Genomic DNA, 18,415 nt, shown 5'->3' on the forward strand with positions numbered 1-18,415 from the left:
TTCAGCAGCTCAAGGAGGTCGGCTACAATCTAGGTTTTTCTGTCCTTTCTCTCCATTTTCTTCAGCAGATTGGCCAGAGCTCCAGGCATTATTACCAAATCCAAAGACAGGAATCAGGGTGGCAGCTAGGGTGAAAAATCAGATTCTTCTTTTTGAATAGCTTCTCCTTTTATCATAGAAGAAAATCTTTCACAGGGGTCTTTCACAGGGATTCCTGTTAGACTTATTACATTCTTTTGGCCAAAGCGAACTCATGCAACCACCCCTGGCTGTAAGGGAGACTCTCTAGGTGAGCTCCCAGCCTGTACAGATGGGAAAGGGAGGTGGGGGTGGTCAATGGCTTTTGGAGAGCTAGCCTGTGGTATTTGCCGCTAAAGCTCTTGCAATTTTCCGTAAAGACGTGTAAGTTTTACCTATGGCAGCAGGAGAAAAGGATGGCAGAAGGATTATACTCAGCAGTTTATTGGGACCCAGAGTTAAAAAGGTTGCTAGCCAGTTAATGGGGTGTGACAACAGTTGAGAAAGAGTCTGAGTTTATGAAGATTGTGACACCACTGACAGAATTAGGTGAGGAAATTTAAGGTGTGAGATTTCTAACATGCTGAGTTAGAAATGCGATTATAGCCTTTTCCTGGTTAAAATTCTTCAAGTAGCTCCCCATGACAATTAAGATAGAGTTTAGATTCCCTAGGGCACCCAAGGCCCTTTCCTCCTGATCTCTCCTTGCCTTTTGCTCTGGACTCATGGGACAGATTTCTGTTTCCTGAATAGACCAGTCTGTGGTTGTATTGCTCTGTGCCTTCCAAAGTGTTGCTCTCTCTGTCCAGAATGCCCTGCTGCTATTCACTTCTAATGCCACTCCTCCAGGTGGCATCTTTGGTGTCCACATCCAATAGGTTCTGAATCTGGGCTCCCTTAGTACACTGGCCTGGCCTCGCTCATTGCACACAAGACATTGGTTTATTGCCAATCCCTCCTTGAGGTAAGGGAAACCAATTTCCTTGACTTTGTTCCTCTCAAAGCATTTAATAAATATTTGTTGAATAAATAGATAGAAGAATGAATGAACAAGTGAATGAATGAATTTTGAGATCTTGATGTGATAGCCAAGATTGCCTAAGAAGAGTGCTTTAATGCAAGAGGAATTGGGGATTAAGGTGGAAAGCAGGTCCATAAATGGGGAAAGATACAAGCAGTTCCCACTATCATCTCAGCAAACAGTGTAACCCAAAGTTATCTAAAGGAAAGATTTTACTTTCTGAATGCCACCAAAATTTGAGAAATCAAATTAGACCTGTCTTGCTATTGAAGAATCCCTGGCATTTTAAATGTTTCTAAAGGATTAGAGGATTTTAATTATTGTTGGTTGGCTCAACTGTGGCTGAGAAATCTGTGTCATTAGAGGAAAAATGAATTAGTTAGGTCTCTTGACCTGTTCTTGTTTTGAGCCTGTTCTGTGGTTTATTTCCTATTAATCAGATTTTGTGTCTATACGAGTTTGAGCTGACACAGAACCTTGAGTGCTGTCAAAGGTCTACAGAATATTGAGTCACTTGTATTGCATACCCTCATAGCATCTGTTGTTGGAAGGGTAGCCACAGAATTTCTGGAATTTCTCTCATGTCGCCCTCATGTTACTAAAAAACAAGAATGTTTTCTGTCAAGTCCACCATAGTTTCCTTATATTGCCATGAAGAACTATTGAAGCAAATTCAGTCAAATCCAACTTCTAAAAAAATTTTAAGATTATTGATTTTATGACCATTAGTGGGTCATTCTGCAATTCTGAGATTTGAATAGCAGTTGCATTGAGGAAAATATGAGAATAGTAATCGGGAGAAAGTCACAGCAGGGTGAATTCCTAATGCTGGTGGTTAGTCTCTTCTGGTGAGACAATAGGCTGGGTGAGAGAATATGGAGGCACCAAATCTTTACCACTTTAGGAAAAACTTAGAAATAAAGACTTTCCAATGTTGGGTTAATCAGGAGTTTTGGATTTATATGTCCATATAAAAGCACCAAAGATGAAAGATAATAAAGTAGAGATTATTTTAGTGTGTGTTTTCATATGGGCATATTGGGATATAATTTAGTTCTTTGAGAACATTTTTAATATAGGAACTAGAATCTGATGTGTTCTGGACACATTATTTTTATTCTGGGAGATTTCCCAAAGTGTGTTCTCTGAAGCAGCATTGAGAGTAGGTGGGAGTGTCTGTTTTTACAGAGACCAATTCAGCAATGTATGGTACTACACATCTGATTTTCTGATCAGTCTGCCCACCCTCCTAAGTGTAATGAAGGCATTGGAGCCTTTTAGATTCTTGAATCATGCCACAAACAGTGGCAGGCCATATACATTTGTTCTCTTTATCTATGAGTTTGTTATCATTTGTTTTGTTTGTTTTGATTTTTAGATTCCATATATAAGTACAATCCTATGGTATTTGTCTTTGTCTGACTTACTTCACTAAGCATAATGCCCTCTAAGGCTGAGTAATATTCCACTGTGTGTGTGTGTGTGTGTGTGTATTTATATATATATATATATATATATATATATATATATATATATCACACCGTCTTTATCCATTCATCTCTTGATGGGCACTTAGGTTGCTTTCATATCTTGGCTATTGTAAACAATGCTTCAGTGAACATAAGGGTGCGTATATCTTTTTGAGTTAGTGTTTTTGTTTTCTTTGGGTAATACTCAGAAGTGAAATTGCTGGATTGTATCGTAGTTCTATTCTTAATTTTTTGAGGAACCTCCATACTGTTTCCATAGTGGCAGTACTAATTTACAATCCTATCAATAGTACACAAGGGTTCCCTTTTCTCTACATCCAACATTTGTTATTTGTGGTCTTTTTGATAATAGCCATTCTGACAGGTATGAGATGATATCTTACTGTGTTTTTGGTTAGCATTTCCCTGATGATTAGTGATGTTGAGCATTTTTTCATGTGTCTGTTGCCCAGCTGTATGTCTTCTTTGGAAAAATGTCTATTCAGGTCCTCTGCCCATTTTCTAATCAGTTTTCTTTTTTATGTTGAGTTGTATGGCTGTTTATATATTTATATGTCATTTGCAAATATCTTCTCCCATTCAGTGGGCAGCCTTTTCATTTTCTTGGTATCTCCTATAGCTGTGCAAAAGATTTTTAGTTTGATGTAGTTCAATTTGTTTATTTTTGCTTTTTATTTCCCTTGTTTGAGGAGACATATGAAAAAGAGTCCTAAGACCAATGTCAATGCCAAACAATGCCTGTTTTCTCCGAGGAAATTTATGGTTTCATTTAAGTCTTTAATCCATCTTGAATTTATTTTTTTTCATGGTGTGAGAAAGTAGTCCAGTTTGATTCTTTTGCATGTAGCTGTTCAGCTTTTCCAACACCATTTATTGAAGAGGCTGTCTTTGCCCCATTTTATAATCTTACCTTTGTCGTAGATTAATTCACCACATAAACCTGAGTTTACTTCTGGGCTCTCTATTCTGTTTCATTCACTTATGTGTTTGTTTTTGTGTTGGTACCATACTGTTTTGATAGCTGTAGTTTTGTAGGATAGTTTGAAATCAGGGAGCATGATACCTCCAGCTTTGTCCTTTTTTTCTCAAGATGCTTTGGCTATTCAGGGTCTAATTTCCATAGAAATTTAGAATTATTTGTTCTAGTTCTGTGAAAAATGGCTTTGGTATTTTGACAGGGATTGGATTGAATCTGTAGATTTCCTTGGGTAATATGGTCGTTTTAGCAATATTAATTCTTCCAACACATGAGCACGCTGTATCTTTCCATTTGTTTGTGTTGTCTTCAATTTTCTTCATCAGCGTATTATAGTTTTCTGAGTACAAGTCTTTTAGGTCTTTGGTTAGGTGTATTCCTATGTATTTTATTCTTTTTTGATGGAATTGTAAATGGAATTGTTTTCTTAATTTCTGTTTCTGATAGTTTGTTGTTAATGTAAAGCATGCAATGGACTTCTGTATATTAATTTTGTATTCTGCAACTTTACTCAATTCATTTATTAGTTCTAATAGTTTTGGTAGCATCTTTAGGTCATCTGCAAACAGTGAGTTTTAATTCTTCTTTTCCAATTTGGATTCCTTTTATTTCTTTTTCTTGTCTGATTGATATAGCTAGGAGTTCCAATGCTATGTTGAGTAAAAGTGGCAAGAGTGGGCATCCTGTCTTGTTCCTGATCTTAGAGGAAATTCTTTCAACTTCTCATCATTAAGTAAATGATGAAAGTAAATAAAGGTCGTATACGGTCTTTATTATGTTGAGGTATGTTCCCTCTGTACCCACTTTGTTGAGAGTTTTTATCATAAGTGGATGTTGAATTTTGTCAAAAGCTGTTTCTGCATCTATTAAGATGATCATATGATTTTTATTTTTCAGTTTGCTAATGTGGTGTATGATGTTAATTGATTTGTGGATGTTGAACCATCCTTGCATCCCTGGGATAAATCCCACTTGGTCATGGTGTATGATCCTTTTAATGTATTGTTCACTTCAGTTTGTTAATATTTTGTTGAAATTTTTTGCATCTATATTTATCAGTGATACTGACCTGTAAATTGTGTGTGTGTGTGTGTGTGATGTATTTGTCTGATTTTGGTATCAGGTTGATTCTGGCCTTATAGAATGAATTCAGAAGTATTTTTTTCCTCTTTAATTTTTTGGAATAATTTGGAAAGGATAGGTGTTAATTCTTCTTTAAATATTTTATAGAATTCACCTGTGAAGCTGTCTGGTCCTGGAATTTAGTTTGTTCAAAGTTTTTTTTTATTATTATTATTACTGATTCAATTCCCATACTGGTAATTGGCCTGTTCATATTTTCTATTTCTTCCTGGTTTAGTCTTGGGAGATTGTATGTTTCTAGAAATTTATCCATTTCTTTTAGGTTACCCATATTATTGACATGTAATTGTTCATTATTATCTCTTATGGTTCTTTTATTTCTGTGGTGTCAGGTGTAACTTCTCTTTCATTTCTGATTTTATTTATTTGGGCCCTCTCTCTTTTTTCTTGATGAGTCTGTCTAAAGGTTTATTGATTTTTTTTATCTTTTCAAAGAACCAACTCTTTATTTCATTGATTTTTTTTGGTATTGTGTATTTAGTCTCTATTTCACTTATTTCCACTCTGATCTGTAATATTTTTTTCATTCTACTAACTTTGGGTTTTGCTTGTTGTTTTTGTTTTTTTTCCTAGTTCTTTTAGGTGTAAGATTAGATTTTCTTTTAGGGTTTTTCTTATTTTCTGAGACAGACTTGTATTGCTTTTAGAACTGCTTTTGCTGTATCTCATAGATTTTGGGTTGTTGTGTTTCCATTTTCATTTGTCTCAAGGTTTTTTTTTTTTCTCTTTGATTTTTTTCACTGACCCATTAGATGTTTAGTAGCATATTGTTTGGACTCCACATGTTTGTGTTTTTTACAGTTTTTTTTTCCTTTTTAGTAGTTGATGTCTAGTCTCATACCATTGTGGTCAGAAAAGATGCATTATGTGATATCAATCTTAAATTTATTGAGACTTGGTTTGTGGGCTAGCACGTGATCTATCCTGGAGAATATTCCATGTGAACTTGAAAAGAATGTGTATTCTGCTTTTTTTGGTTGGAATGTTTTGTATATATCTATTAATATACAGATTAATATATCTAATCTATACCAGATTGCTGGTAAAATGTGTCATTAAGACCTTACTGATTTTATGTATGGATGATCTGTCCACTGATGTAAGTGGGGTGTTAAAGTCCCCCACTATTATTGTGTTACTGTCAATTTCTACCTTTATGTCTGCTAATATGTGCTTTATATATTTAGGTGCTCCTATGTTGGGTATGTATATACACATGTATACATAAGTATATATTCTCTTGTTGAATTGATCCTTTTCTCATTATGTAATGTCCTTCTTTGTCTCTTGTTACAAATCTTTGTTTTAAAGTCTATTTTGTCTAATATCAATATTGCTTCCTCTCCTTTTATTTTTCATTTCCACTTGCATGGAATATCTTTTTATATCCCCTCACTTTCTGTCTGTGTGTGTCTTTAGGTCTGAAGTGAGTCTGTTGTAGGCAGCATATACGTGAGTCTTGTTTTTGTTTCCATTCAGCCATTTGATGTCTTTTGATTGGAGCATTTATTCCATTTACATTTAAAGTAATTATGGATAGGTATGTTCTTATTGCCATTTTGTTAACTATTTTCTGGATTTTAGGGAATTCCATTTTAGACTTGATTAGACTTTCACTTGTTGAATTAGAAATAATATTGTAAATATCAGCTGTACTTCATTTGGAGGAAGGTCAGAGGGAAGTTTTGGGGGTAGGGATTAGAAATCTGCATGATCTACAGAGGCAGATGTGCCAGTGGGACAGGGATTTTCTGAGGAAAACTTTCTGAGCATCTTTCTGGGAAACACTTCTCATCCCCTGTACAGCCCTACACTAACAGGATGTTACTGATAATTCCATTGCTATGAAAGTTGAAGGTTACCTCTGCATTTACTGAAGCAGAAGGAAAGGGCAGAATAGTGGATGCAGTGGGGTTGCAAGGTGGACATCTTTCTTCTGGCTTCTTGTATAGTTATGCTCAAGCAGAATCTTCTGTCATTGCCAAGTATTATGGGGATCTTAACTTATCACTTCCTAAAATTGTCAGAGTCACTCCTTGTTTTTATTTTGCTCAGGGAAGACATTTTAAAATGACACAAATTTTAGCTATGCTTTGAAGGATAGGAGAAACTGCCCATAACTACATCTCTTGATTATTTACTATGAGATAAAAGTTATACATCCTTTATCTCATCCAGTAGTCTCAAGCACATTCCCATCTTTACAGATAATGAAGAAGTTTAGAGAGGTTAGGAAACTTGCTTAAATCACCCAAGTAATTGATTGACAGAGCCAGGGATGAACCATGTCTGCTTCTAGAGTTCATCTTTTACCGAGTCTCTTTATAGTATTCCCTTAGGGAAGCCATTTCAGGCAAAGAAAAAGGCAGGCTTAAGGGCACCCAGGTGCTCATAATCAAGTGTGGTACAAGGGTAAGGCCAAAACTTTGTTGGAGTGGACATTTTAGATTGGCTGATAATGAGAGAGGTCAGTCATCTGAGCATGGCCTGCAGAGTCCTCTATCCCTGATTCTCTACCCTCTGGCAAGCCTGGCTTTTTCTCAGTTTCTCAATGGACCTTGCTCCCTTGATCACAGGACCTTTGTATATGTAGCTTCCTCAGCATGGAAGTCTCTTCTCCACTTTCTTTTCTTACCTAGTTAACACCTGCCCTCCTTCATATATTCATTCAACCACCATTTTATCACAGAAGCTTTTCCTGATCAGCTGTGTCCCCTACATTACCCTCTCATAATATCATATATCTACCTGTTCTTTAATGATCTTATCCTAACTGTAAATTTACATTTATATGTGTGATTCTTGGTTTAATGTGTATCTCTGCCACTGGTCCTAAGGGTTGTGTCAATATGGATGGTTTCTGATGTGGTTACCATCTTATCTTTAGTACCTAGCCTGTTACCTGGAACATAGTATATACTTAGTGGATATTTGTTGGACAAATGAGTGAATCAGTGAGTACATGTACCATCTTGAAGGCCAGATAGGGCAGCTGGAAACTTTATAAAGAATTGTAATCAGGAGACCTTCTGGTACTTAATGGGGACTTACTGTGATGAAGACAGGGGTTGGTAGATTTTTCCACTGTTAAATACTTTGTAGAATGGATTATAAGGAAAAGCTTTCTGATGAGGTACACCTGAGTTATTGCAGGAGTAGAGAGGACCTGGGATCCTGGCATATTTAAACTGTGATCACAGAAACAACTGGAAATTCAGATATAAGACCTGGTGAGTGAGTAAGTATAGGAGCAAGAGAGACGTGTCAGAGATTTCAAGCCTAGGAAGTGGGGAAGATGTGATGTAATCTGCAGTTTGGGATATCCCAGATGGGGTGTGAAGAGGCAGGTGCTTCACAGGGCTGGGGGTTAATCCCCAGACAAAGACTGGGGCTTTCTGGCTTGGCTGTGAACTTGGGAGCTTCTGACAGACATGTGATGGATGAAAGCTCATGTGGAGAGGAATGGGAACACCTTATATCTGTGCAGTATTTCCAAGTGCTTCTCATCTATTGTCATAGTTTTGTTTGAGTAACCCCTGCAAGAAGTAAGTTTATAGGCCATTTTTTGAGAACACAGAGTAGTGAGTGATGTGACCAATGTTGCACAGATAGTAAACAACAGAGCAAGATTCTAGGGTCTCAACCACACATCTTTTCCATCTGAAAGTTGACAGCTTCAGGCTGTAGCATAAAGATTCTACAGTCTTTAACATTTTTGGTATCATTTGTTCTACCAAAGGAGAGGGTTTTTACCCTTTTTAGTATGTGCTATATATAAAATGTTTTCTGTTGTCATTTTTAAATTTCTATTTTAGCACATGAATGATGTTATGACCACACTTTCTGAAATAAAACCTTTTCCTCCACTCCAAATATGGTCACAGATGTGGAAAGAGTAATAAAAATATTAATGCTGCTACCAGAATTTTCTAAATAGCCAAACAATATTAGATTTTTTTCCTCTTTAAGAGTACTTCTTGACCATCGGTGATTTTGCAGGCAGCTGTCCAAGTTTCTGCCATTATCTCAATTAACTGGAGTGAGTAGAGTCATTGTGAGTGCTGCTCCTTGGATTTTTGCCTTTCAACATCAGTGGCATTTTTATAGAAACAGGATAATTTCTATGTAGCATTAGAACTAAAAGTCAAGGTACTATTTTAGATAGTAAGTTGGTCAAAAGTTTATGTATGCCAAAATTATAGTGAGCTCCCAAAAATATTGAAACACTATGCTATTTCTACCAGTTTTCTCCATTGCACTATAGAGAAATGGAAAGATTATAGCAAGCCATCTAGCTTTTGCATAGCTCTTAAAAACACCTTGTAGAGCTTAGCCCTCTCATTTGTCAGTAGTACTACTGTATCGAGAGGACAGATAGATAAATATACTCAGACATATGCATATATGTCTATATATGTATCGAAAGATACATCTCCATCTGTCTACAGTGATAAACCACACAAAATCTTTGCACTCATGAATCTTGCATTCTGGTTAGGAATTACAGACCCCTACAGCCAACGGGCCCAGCCGCTCCGCAGCACGCGGGATCCTCCCGGACCAGGGCACGAACCCACGCCCCCTGTATCAGCAGGCGGACTCCCAACCACTGTGCCACCGGAGAAGCCCAGGGATGAGTTTTTGATAGTATGGTCAAGAAAGACCTTTCTGAAAACCCAGATCATGTATGGCCTTTTATGCCTGGTAGAAGTATGGTCTTTATTCCTAGTATCTCTCAGAAGCCTTTAAAGAATTTTAACCTTTAGGTAGTGATATCTGCTTTAGGTCTTTCAAAGATCATTGTGACTCTGGTATGGAGAATTATGTTTTGGAAGGTAGTGATGGCTGTGGGGAGTCTGCTTAGAAAGTATAGTTCAGTAGCCTGGATGAGAGTTCGTGGTGTCCTGGACTAGGTGATAGTGGTTGTATTAATTATCCATTATTGTGTAACCAATTACCACAAAGCTTAGTGGCTTAAGACAACAAACATTTATTTTCTCACCATTTCAAGGGACAGGAATCCAGCAGCAGCTTAGCTGGATGATTCCGCCTCAGGGTCTCTCATGAGGCTTCAGTCAAGCTGTCAGCCAGGGCTGCATCATCTGAAGCCTTGACTTGGCCTGGGAGTCCACTTCCAAGAAGGCTCACTCACATGATGGGCAATTAGTTCTGGCTTTTGGCTGGAACTTGGCCTCTCATTCACCAGGACCTCTCTTCTCTATGTGGCCTCTTCAGCAGAATAGCCTGGACTAGGCAAATATTTCTTAACTAGAACATCAAGGGACTTCCCTGGTCGTCCAGTGGTTAAGTCTCTGTGCTCCCAATGCAGGCGGCCCAGGTTCGATCCCTTGTCGGGGAACTAAGATCCCACATACTGCAACTAAGCTTGCGTGCTCTAGAGCCCACACACCGCAACTAGAAAGCCCACATGCTGCAACTAGGGAGGCCCACTTGCCAAAAGAAGACCCAGCACAGCCAGAATAAAATAAATAAATGAAATAAACTATAACATAAAAACCATAATATATATATATAAATTAATTCATTGAACTTCATTAATGTTTAAAACTTCTGTTCTATGAAAATTATTACTAAGAGGATGAAAAAACAAGTTGAAGACAAGGAGGAAATATTTGTAGATCATCAATCTGACGAAGAATTAGTATCATTAATACAAATAATAAGAAAGCTCAGTAATAAGAACACAAACAACCCCATGAAAAAATGGGCCAGACTTTGAACAAGCACTTCACTAAAGAAGATACACAGATGGCAAATAAATACATAAAAAATGTTCAGCACCATTAGTCATTAGAGAAATGCAAATGAAAGCTATACTGAGCTACCACTACATACTAGTTAAAATGGCTAATTAAAAGACCCCTGATAACTTCAGATGCTGGTGAGGATGCAGAAGCAACTAGAACTCTCATACATTTCTGGTGAGAACACAATGGAAAATATTTTGGCTTGGTAGTTTTTTATGAAATTAAACATACACTTATCATAGGATCCAGTAATCCCACCCCAAGGAATCTACAAAGAGAAATAAAAAATTATCTTTGCACAAAAATTTGTATGCAATTATTGTACTTATGTGGACGTGTAGTACAATCTTGAATAGGAATGGTAAGAGTGGGCAACCTTGCCTTTTTCTCTTTGTATCCTTGAGTTTATACTACCTTGTCTTAATTACTATAGCCTTGTAATAATTCTTAATATACTATAGAAAACTCTGTCCTCTTTTATATTAAAATCCATGGCTCCTCTTGGCAGTTTCTATTTCTATATGAATTTTATACTCAATTTGTGAAGTTCTGCCCAAAATATGAAGACATATGATTGGAATTACATAAATTAGTTTAGGAAGAATGAAATCTATATAATATTGAAAATCCCAATCCATGAATTTGGACTTTCTCTCCATTAATTTTAATCTTCTTTAATGACTCTGTAACAAAATTTTATAATTTTCCCTGCATAGGTCTTTCATGTCCTTTGTTATATTATTCCTAGATATTTGTTCCTATGATGGTATTGTAATTAGTATGTTTCCTTTCTTTTTTTTTGAAAGGAAAGAGAAAATAGTGTTTTCTGATTTATTTGAAAAATTCAGTTATCAAGGCACATTAAAAATGTTCTTATATGACAATCTCTTCAAAATATCTATCAATATATTAACAAGATGGCTATATCTTTTTAAATTTTTCCCATTTGCTTTAATTGAGATATAATTGACCTACAACATTGTATTAGTTTCAGCTGTGTAACATAATGATTCGATATTTGTTATATATTGTGAAATGATCACCATAAGTCAAGATAACATCCAGCCTTGTTTTTTTGATCTTAAGGGAAAGACATTCAATCTTTTAACATTAACTAGAAAGTTAGCTGTAGGTTTTTCATAGATGCCCTTTATCAGGTTAAGGAAATGCCTGTCTATTTTCCACTTTGCTAAAAGGAATAGATATTGAATTTTCTCAAATTCTTCTTATACAACTATTGAGATGTTCGTATGATTTCCTTCTCTAATGTTCTGATCTGGTGAACTATATTGATTAATTTTTAAATGTTGGATCAGCACTGTATTTTTGGCATAAACCCCACTTGGTTATTATGTGTTATCCTTTTTAATATATCCCTAGATTGGATTTACTTATTTTTTGTATCTTTTCTCATAGGGAATACTGTTCTGTGCTTTTCTTTTCTTGTAATGTCTTTTTCTGGACTTGTTCAGGGTAATGTTGACTTCATAAAATGAGTTGGGAAGTGTTCTCTCCTCTTCTATTTTCTGGTAGAGTTTATGCATAACTGATATTTATCCCTTAAGTGTTTGGTTGAATTTGTAAATAAAATGGTTTGGGCCAGATTTTTCTTTGTTGGCAGTATTGTATTCTGTTTTGATAAGAATTTGGGGCTTTAGAATTGAGCAACATCAAATTCATGTCTAACTCTGTTCATTTCTCCCTGAGAAACCCTGAGCAAGGCACTAATTCTCTTTGAGCCTCAGTTTCTTCATCTATAAAATGGGTGGTTGTGAAGATTAAATAGCGATATACATCAGTTAATTATCACTATGCTATACTACATTTGCATATGTTAACTTATTCAGATTTTAATATTATAGCACTACTATCTATATTATTACAATCCCTATTTTGCAGATAAGAAAACTATTGCAAAGAGAGATTAAATAACTTGCTCAGGGTTACTCAGGTAGCACATAATGAAGCCAGGATTTGAACTGAGCCTGTTTGGTTCCAGAGTCCTTGCCTTTAAGCACTAACAGGCACTAACTATAATAATTCCTATTGCACTGTGAGTATTAAAACAGCCAATATATGTAAGCAGCTAAATTTGTGCTAGTTCAAGGTTGTTGTTTTGTAAATGGATATTGTTATTAATAACATGAATTAATATTACTTTGAAGTCAAAGGTACTTCAGAATATTTTCAACCTGTCAAAGACACTTTAGAATAATCAAATACTTTTTATTAAAATTCATTACAGTGAAATTCCATACATATTTAGTACACTTAAAAAGTGATATTGTGAACATCAAACTTTATTAGGAATAGCAACTTGAATTTTTGCCCTGGTTCAACCCTGTCTTTTTGTTTAATTCTAGTAATTAAACCTCTTGAAATGTTTGTAAATCTATACAATGATAATAGGAATAATATCTGTTTCTACCACTTTGATCTAAGTTATTGAGTGGCTTAAAAAATAGAAGTATGTGAAGGTGCTTTGAAAAATATAGCTAATGCTAATATTAAATATAAATATTTAGTGTTCTAGTTTAAAAATTGGAATCCATTGTATTAATATAATTATATTATTATATAAGTATTTTGAGATGATTGTGAACATTGTTATTTACTATGACTTTGTACAAATAGATACCATCCATTTCAGGTTTTCAGACCTTCATGGTGATTATTTAGGCTTACCATATTTGTTTATTTTTTTAGCCGGATGAGGTGATGACTGCCATATGCCAAAACATTTAGATTCATTTTATTTATTTGAAAATTATAAAGGGTAATCTGAAAAAGTAGAATCAGGGGGCTTCCCTGGTGGCGCAGTGGTTGAGAGTCCACCTGCCGATGCAGGGGACACGGGTTCGTGCCCTGGTCTGGGAAGATCCCACATGCCGCGGAGCGGCTGGGCCCGTGAGCCATGGCCGCTGAGCCTGCGCATCCAGAGCCTGTGCTCTGCAACAGGAGAGGCCACAACAGTGAGAGGCCCACGTACAGAAAAAAAAAAAAAAAGTAGAATCACAAGTTCAATAAGTACTTTGTCCTATCTTCCAGTCAGAAAGACTATTTTAATATTTTTTAATGAAACCTCATTATGTCAATATATATAGCATAATGACCTAATGTATGTACACCATTAATGAAGGCTGGGAGTGGTTCAGAAGATTGGCGCATGGGGCTGGGAAAACAAGAAAAGCTTTCTCTTGTGAATTGTAATAGCTTTTATCTTTGTTTTGTTTTGTTTTGTTTCTTCAGAATGTTAAAAGCTAAGGAACAACGCTAATTCTGGGAAAATATAATCAAATTGTTTTGTTTCTTGAATTGTAGCTGACTTTGGCCTGGCAAAGCGAAAACAAGAAAGCAGTAAACTTACATCTGTTGTAGGAACAATTCTGTATTCCTGGTAAGGACAATTATTTTATGGCTCTCTAACAAGCCTATGGTTTGGGCTCTCTAACCAAGCCTATGGTTTGGGCTTTCATTTCTTTTCTTGGCTTGCAAAGGAAAGATATTTACATATTTAATAAGTTTTCATCAATTACCCAGGTAATACACATGTATAGAATGTACCATTATGTGTTTAAAATAACAAACTATCTTTCCTTTAAGGTAACTCTGCCCCTCAATTACTTGTAATTGAAGTGATCTTTAGCACACAGTAGGTGTACAGAGTTGTTGAATGAATCTGTGAATGAATTAGTAGACTTGCTACGCAATATGATACTTGGAACATTTTATTGCATCTATTTTATATATGATTCTTTTACTCTCTTTCCATCTGTAGACATTCAAGGTCAAGGAAAGGGTTTTTATGTCCTAATGCCTGTCCCAGCATCTGGCAAATAATAGGTGCTGAATAAATTTTATAATGTGAATGAATAAATAATGATATATGTACTTACACATATATTTACAAAGTTGGTGCTTCTTGGGTAAATGAGCATTATTTTGATGAATTGAGACTTTTTTAGCATGGTTTTTAGGGTTCCTTTGCAATCCATTAATTATCATGAAGTGAGAATCTTCTTTTGCTGATCACATATCATTTGTCTGAATCTGTCGAAATTAGCAAACAGATATGGTAGTCCGTAGATGCAGTAGATTTCAGGGAAATATTCTGAAATTTCATTCGTCAGGTCAAGCAATCAAGACACTTCCATCTTCTTTTTTTAATCTGGTCTATTGTGCAACAGAATCCTGGGGGTAGGATTCAGAATGAATCTTCTCCAAGGAGGGTGGAATTTGGAAATAACAGCCCTATTTTACAAAGTCCTTTCATACAAGAATGTGCAAAATAGTGTTTTTAGGGGGTAAATTTTCATTTATTTTGCTAGAAATTTCTTACATCTTTGTTTTTGAAACTAGGTTCATGGGAAGATGTAGAGATTGGTGGCCAGGCTAATATTGTACCTTGAAAACTGATAGTTTATCTGGGCACTTAATCTCTTAATAATAAGGATATGACTCACCCATTACTTGTTGCTGGAATAATAGTTTTCATTTGTTCTACTTTGTATTCTTTTTCAAAAATAATAAAAACTTAATCATAAAAGTGTTAAATAATCATATATTCCTGAACAGATTTGATTGTCAATCAAAATTACAGAACAAATAAAATACAAACTAAAAATAAGCACATTTATTCCCAAGACGGTGAATTCAGTTTAGAATTGCTATTATGATAATTTTGTGTGTGTGTTGAGGTGGGGGGCAGGAAATCTATAGAGTATGTAAGAAGAAGTCTAAAACATGACAACTATTTTGTTTTATTAGCCCAAAGATGGATTCATATTTTCTTTTAATTTTTAAATTAACTACAGAGTTAGGAAAGCTGAACCTCCTAATACAGTTAAGGTATTATTTCACTCAGGAATATCACAAATGTATGACCATTCATCTTTCTATCAAGCTCTTTGTTCTTTTAAATTGCTTTAAAATATTTATTTCTACTCCCTTATCCCAACTTCCTCTCTCCTGGTTGTTAGAAATGCCCCTTGTATTTTATAATACAAGGTTTTACAATAAACTTAGGCTCACAAGCCAGAGTTAAAAGAAATCAGTTCTAAATTACATTCCATTACTTTCTTACTTTGGGCTTTTCCAAAAGACAAGAATCCAAGTGAAACAGTTTATTTAGTAGGTGGTTCCATGAAATAGTGGTGGGGGGTGTGGGGGGGGAGGAAATGAGGCAGAGAAGGGAAAGCAGCCAGTACAGGAAACATTAATAATCAGATCCAGGCTTCCCCGGTGGCGCAGTGGTTGAGAATCCACCTGCCAATGCAGGGGACACAGGTTCGATCCCTGGTCCTGTAAGATCCCACATGCCACGGAGCAACTAAGCCCACGTACCACAACTACTGAGCCTGTGCTCTAGACCCCGTGAGGCACAACTACTGAGCCTGCATGTTGCAACTACTGAAGTCTGCATGCCTAGAGCCTGGTGCTCCACAGTAAGAGGCCAACACAATGAGAAGCCTGCACACCACAACTAAGAGTAACCCCCACTCACCTCAACTATAGAAAGCCCACGTGCAGCAATGAAGACCCAACACAGCCATAAATAAATAAATAAATAAATTTATTTTTAAAACAATCAGATCCATAGATTATTATCTGGGATACATTGTACGAGATGTTTCAGAGTTGTCCTATATGCCAAATTAAAGGTCGGGGGTTTTGGTTTTTTTTCTTTTCTCAGTCACAAGTGACTAAGGGCTACTCCATGGGTGACCTTCAGTCACTCCTGGCCTCCTGGGGTGGCTGGGAGGAAGCCTCCAGGCAGAGAGTCATGGGACCTTGTTCACTGCATGATGTCAAGGACATGCACTGGAAATGTCAGCTGTATAATCTCTCAAATTCTAATTGTTCCAAATTTAAGATGTTTCCTAATATATTGTTTGACATGTCCAATTACTTTTGAATATTTTTATATCCTTCCCTTTGGGTTTTCTCTGAGTTTGTGAATTGAACAAAGTAAAACAAATATCTTTCACAGTCTCTACCCTGAGTCTCATACCTTCATGCCTTTTCTTGAATTGTCCTTTTATCTATTTCCAGGGTATTTCTCTCCACATTCTGTAATCTTTGTGTAATTCTTATGAGCTCCTCTGAGCCAATTCATGTGGACCTGGGATGCCTGCCCCAGCTCTCCACGTTCCCCAGAGTTTGATGTTCCCATATCATTTTGCTCTTTGCTTTTGCCTTTGCTTCCTCAGGTATTAACTTATTTAATAGCAGAAAGTTCTTTATCAACTTTTGCAGGAAGTGCCTGGGAGCATTCTTTTTTAAAAAATATTTGTTATTTATTTATTTGGTTGCACTGGGTCTTAGTTGCAGCCGGTGGTCTCCTTGGTTGTGGCTCACAGGCTCCTTAGTTGCAGCCAGCAGTCTCCTTAGTTGCAGCTGCCAGGCTTCTTAGTTGCAGCACATGGGCTCCTTAGTTGTGGCAGGTGGGATCCTTAGTTGTGGCATGTGAACTCTTAGTTGTGGCATGCATGTGGGATCTAGTTCCCTGACCAGGGATCAGACCCAGGCCCCCTGCATTGGGACCTTGGAATCTTACCCACTGCACCACCAGGGAAGTCCCATTGGAGCATTCTTCATATCTTAGCTGCTAGATAAGTGGTTTGTGGTCACTGGACTGATTGTGCTATGGGCACTGGACTGATTGTGCTGGAACAGAAGTTCCATAAAACCTTTTCTTATCTGATTATTATCTCATCTTATTTCTTATCTGATTATTATCATTATTAGGCAGGTCTTTATTATCCTTCTCATGGAGAATAATCTCCAAATATGGTCCTTGGTTCCATTTTTTATCTCTACATCTTACTCCAATTCCAGAGTCCAAAACTGTACACTTCCTTCAACTGCATTTTCAGAGCAGAATTTAGAGTTTGACACTCAGAAACATTTTGGGCTAGTTCTTCACAGAACGTATATTTGGGATTTCTGGATAATAAACAAGTATGATCTAATAAAAATAGAAAACTTTGAGTAATCCTAGAATGGGAATTCTTTGAGACTTTATTGCTTAGTGTAATCCCATTCATGTTATTACATTAGATAATTTTTTTTAAAGCTGCTAAAGTTTTCATTGGATTGATCAAAATAAACCTGTAGGAAAACCTGAACAAGTAGAGACACAGTGAAACCTGCCCAACTTCTAACTGTACTTCTCAAGTTCTTAAGGAATCTCCAAGCTCTGAGACTCTTAATTGACTTAAAACACTTCAGTAGCCTCCAGCTGCTCACAGTTCACAGACCACGTCCTCAGTCGGGCTACAGGAGGACAGCCCTGCATGCTCTGTCTCTGATACGTCTTCCTGCTATACCTGCACCCAGACTTCACTACTCTTAGCTGCTCCCTGCATGTTCCCTGTGACCACAGGGCTTTTGCACATGCTGCTCTCTCTGCCTGGAATACTGCTTTTCCCACTTGTCATCTGGTTAACTCTTCTCACCCTTCGCCTCTCAGCTAGAATGTAGCCTCCTCAGGCAAACCCCCCAAAACAGGGCAGGATTCCCCTGGCCTACACACACCATGCACTTGTCCTTCACAGGGTGGAATTTTATATTTATTTTGTGATAGGCCACTATCCCCAGCACTGAGCCTGAGTGTGGTTTATAGGCTCACGAGAAATATTTACTATATGAGTGATCCAGTACTTGTATGACTATGAACAGTACCCGAAATAATGGTAATATAATAAAGGAAATTTCTCCCTCCCCCTGTAACAACCCTTCCCCCCCGTCAGCCGCCCCCTCGGCTGTGCCTTCAGATTTCCTCTGTGTGCCCATCGGGTGCTCCTCCTCCAGAGCTGCAGCTCACTTCCTTTCTTCCTTCTGCTCTCTGTTAAATGTCCCCTTCTGTAGAGAGGTTTTCCTGATCATCTGCCCCAAATAGCAACCTCCTTCAGACTCTATCCCTTTATTTTTTCATAGCATTTGTCTCTCTCTAGCATTATGTGGTATATATATATATATATATATATATATATATATT

At 36.8% G+C, this 18,415-nt stretch overlaps 1 protein-coding gene across 1 annotated transcript in view; it reads left to right on the forward strand.

Annotated features, from left to right (window-relative positions):
* NEK10 (NIMA related kinase 10) overlaps positions 1-18,415 on the forward strand; it is a 299,100-nt gene that overhangs the window by 79,226 nt on the left and 201,459 nt on the right. Inside the window, exon 22 of the mRNA XM_007456721.1 lies at positions 13,738-13,813. Coding sequence (XP_007456783.1) covers positions 13,738-13,813 — 76 coding nt within the window. The remainder of the gene's footprint in view (positions 1-13,737; positions 13,814-18,415) is intronic.

The sequence above is a fragment of the Lipotes vexillifer genome, unplaced genomic scaffold (genome assembly GCF_000442215.2).
Source record: "Lipotes vexillifer unplaced genomic scaffold, Lipotes_vexillifer_v1.1 scaffold612, whole genome shotgun sequence".
In the NCBI taxonomy this organism is placed as follows: domain Eukaryota; kingdom Metazoa; phylum Chordata; class Mammalia; order Artiodactyla; family Lipotidae; genus Lipotes; species Lipotes vexillifer.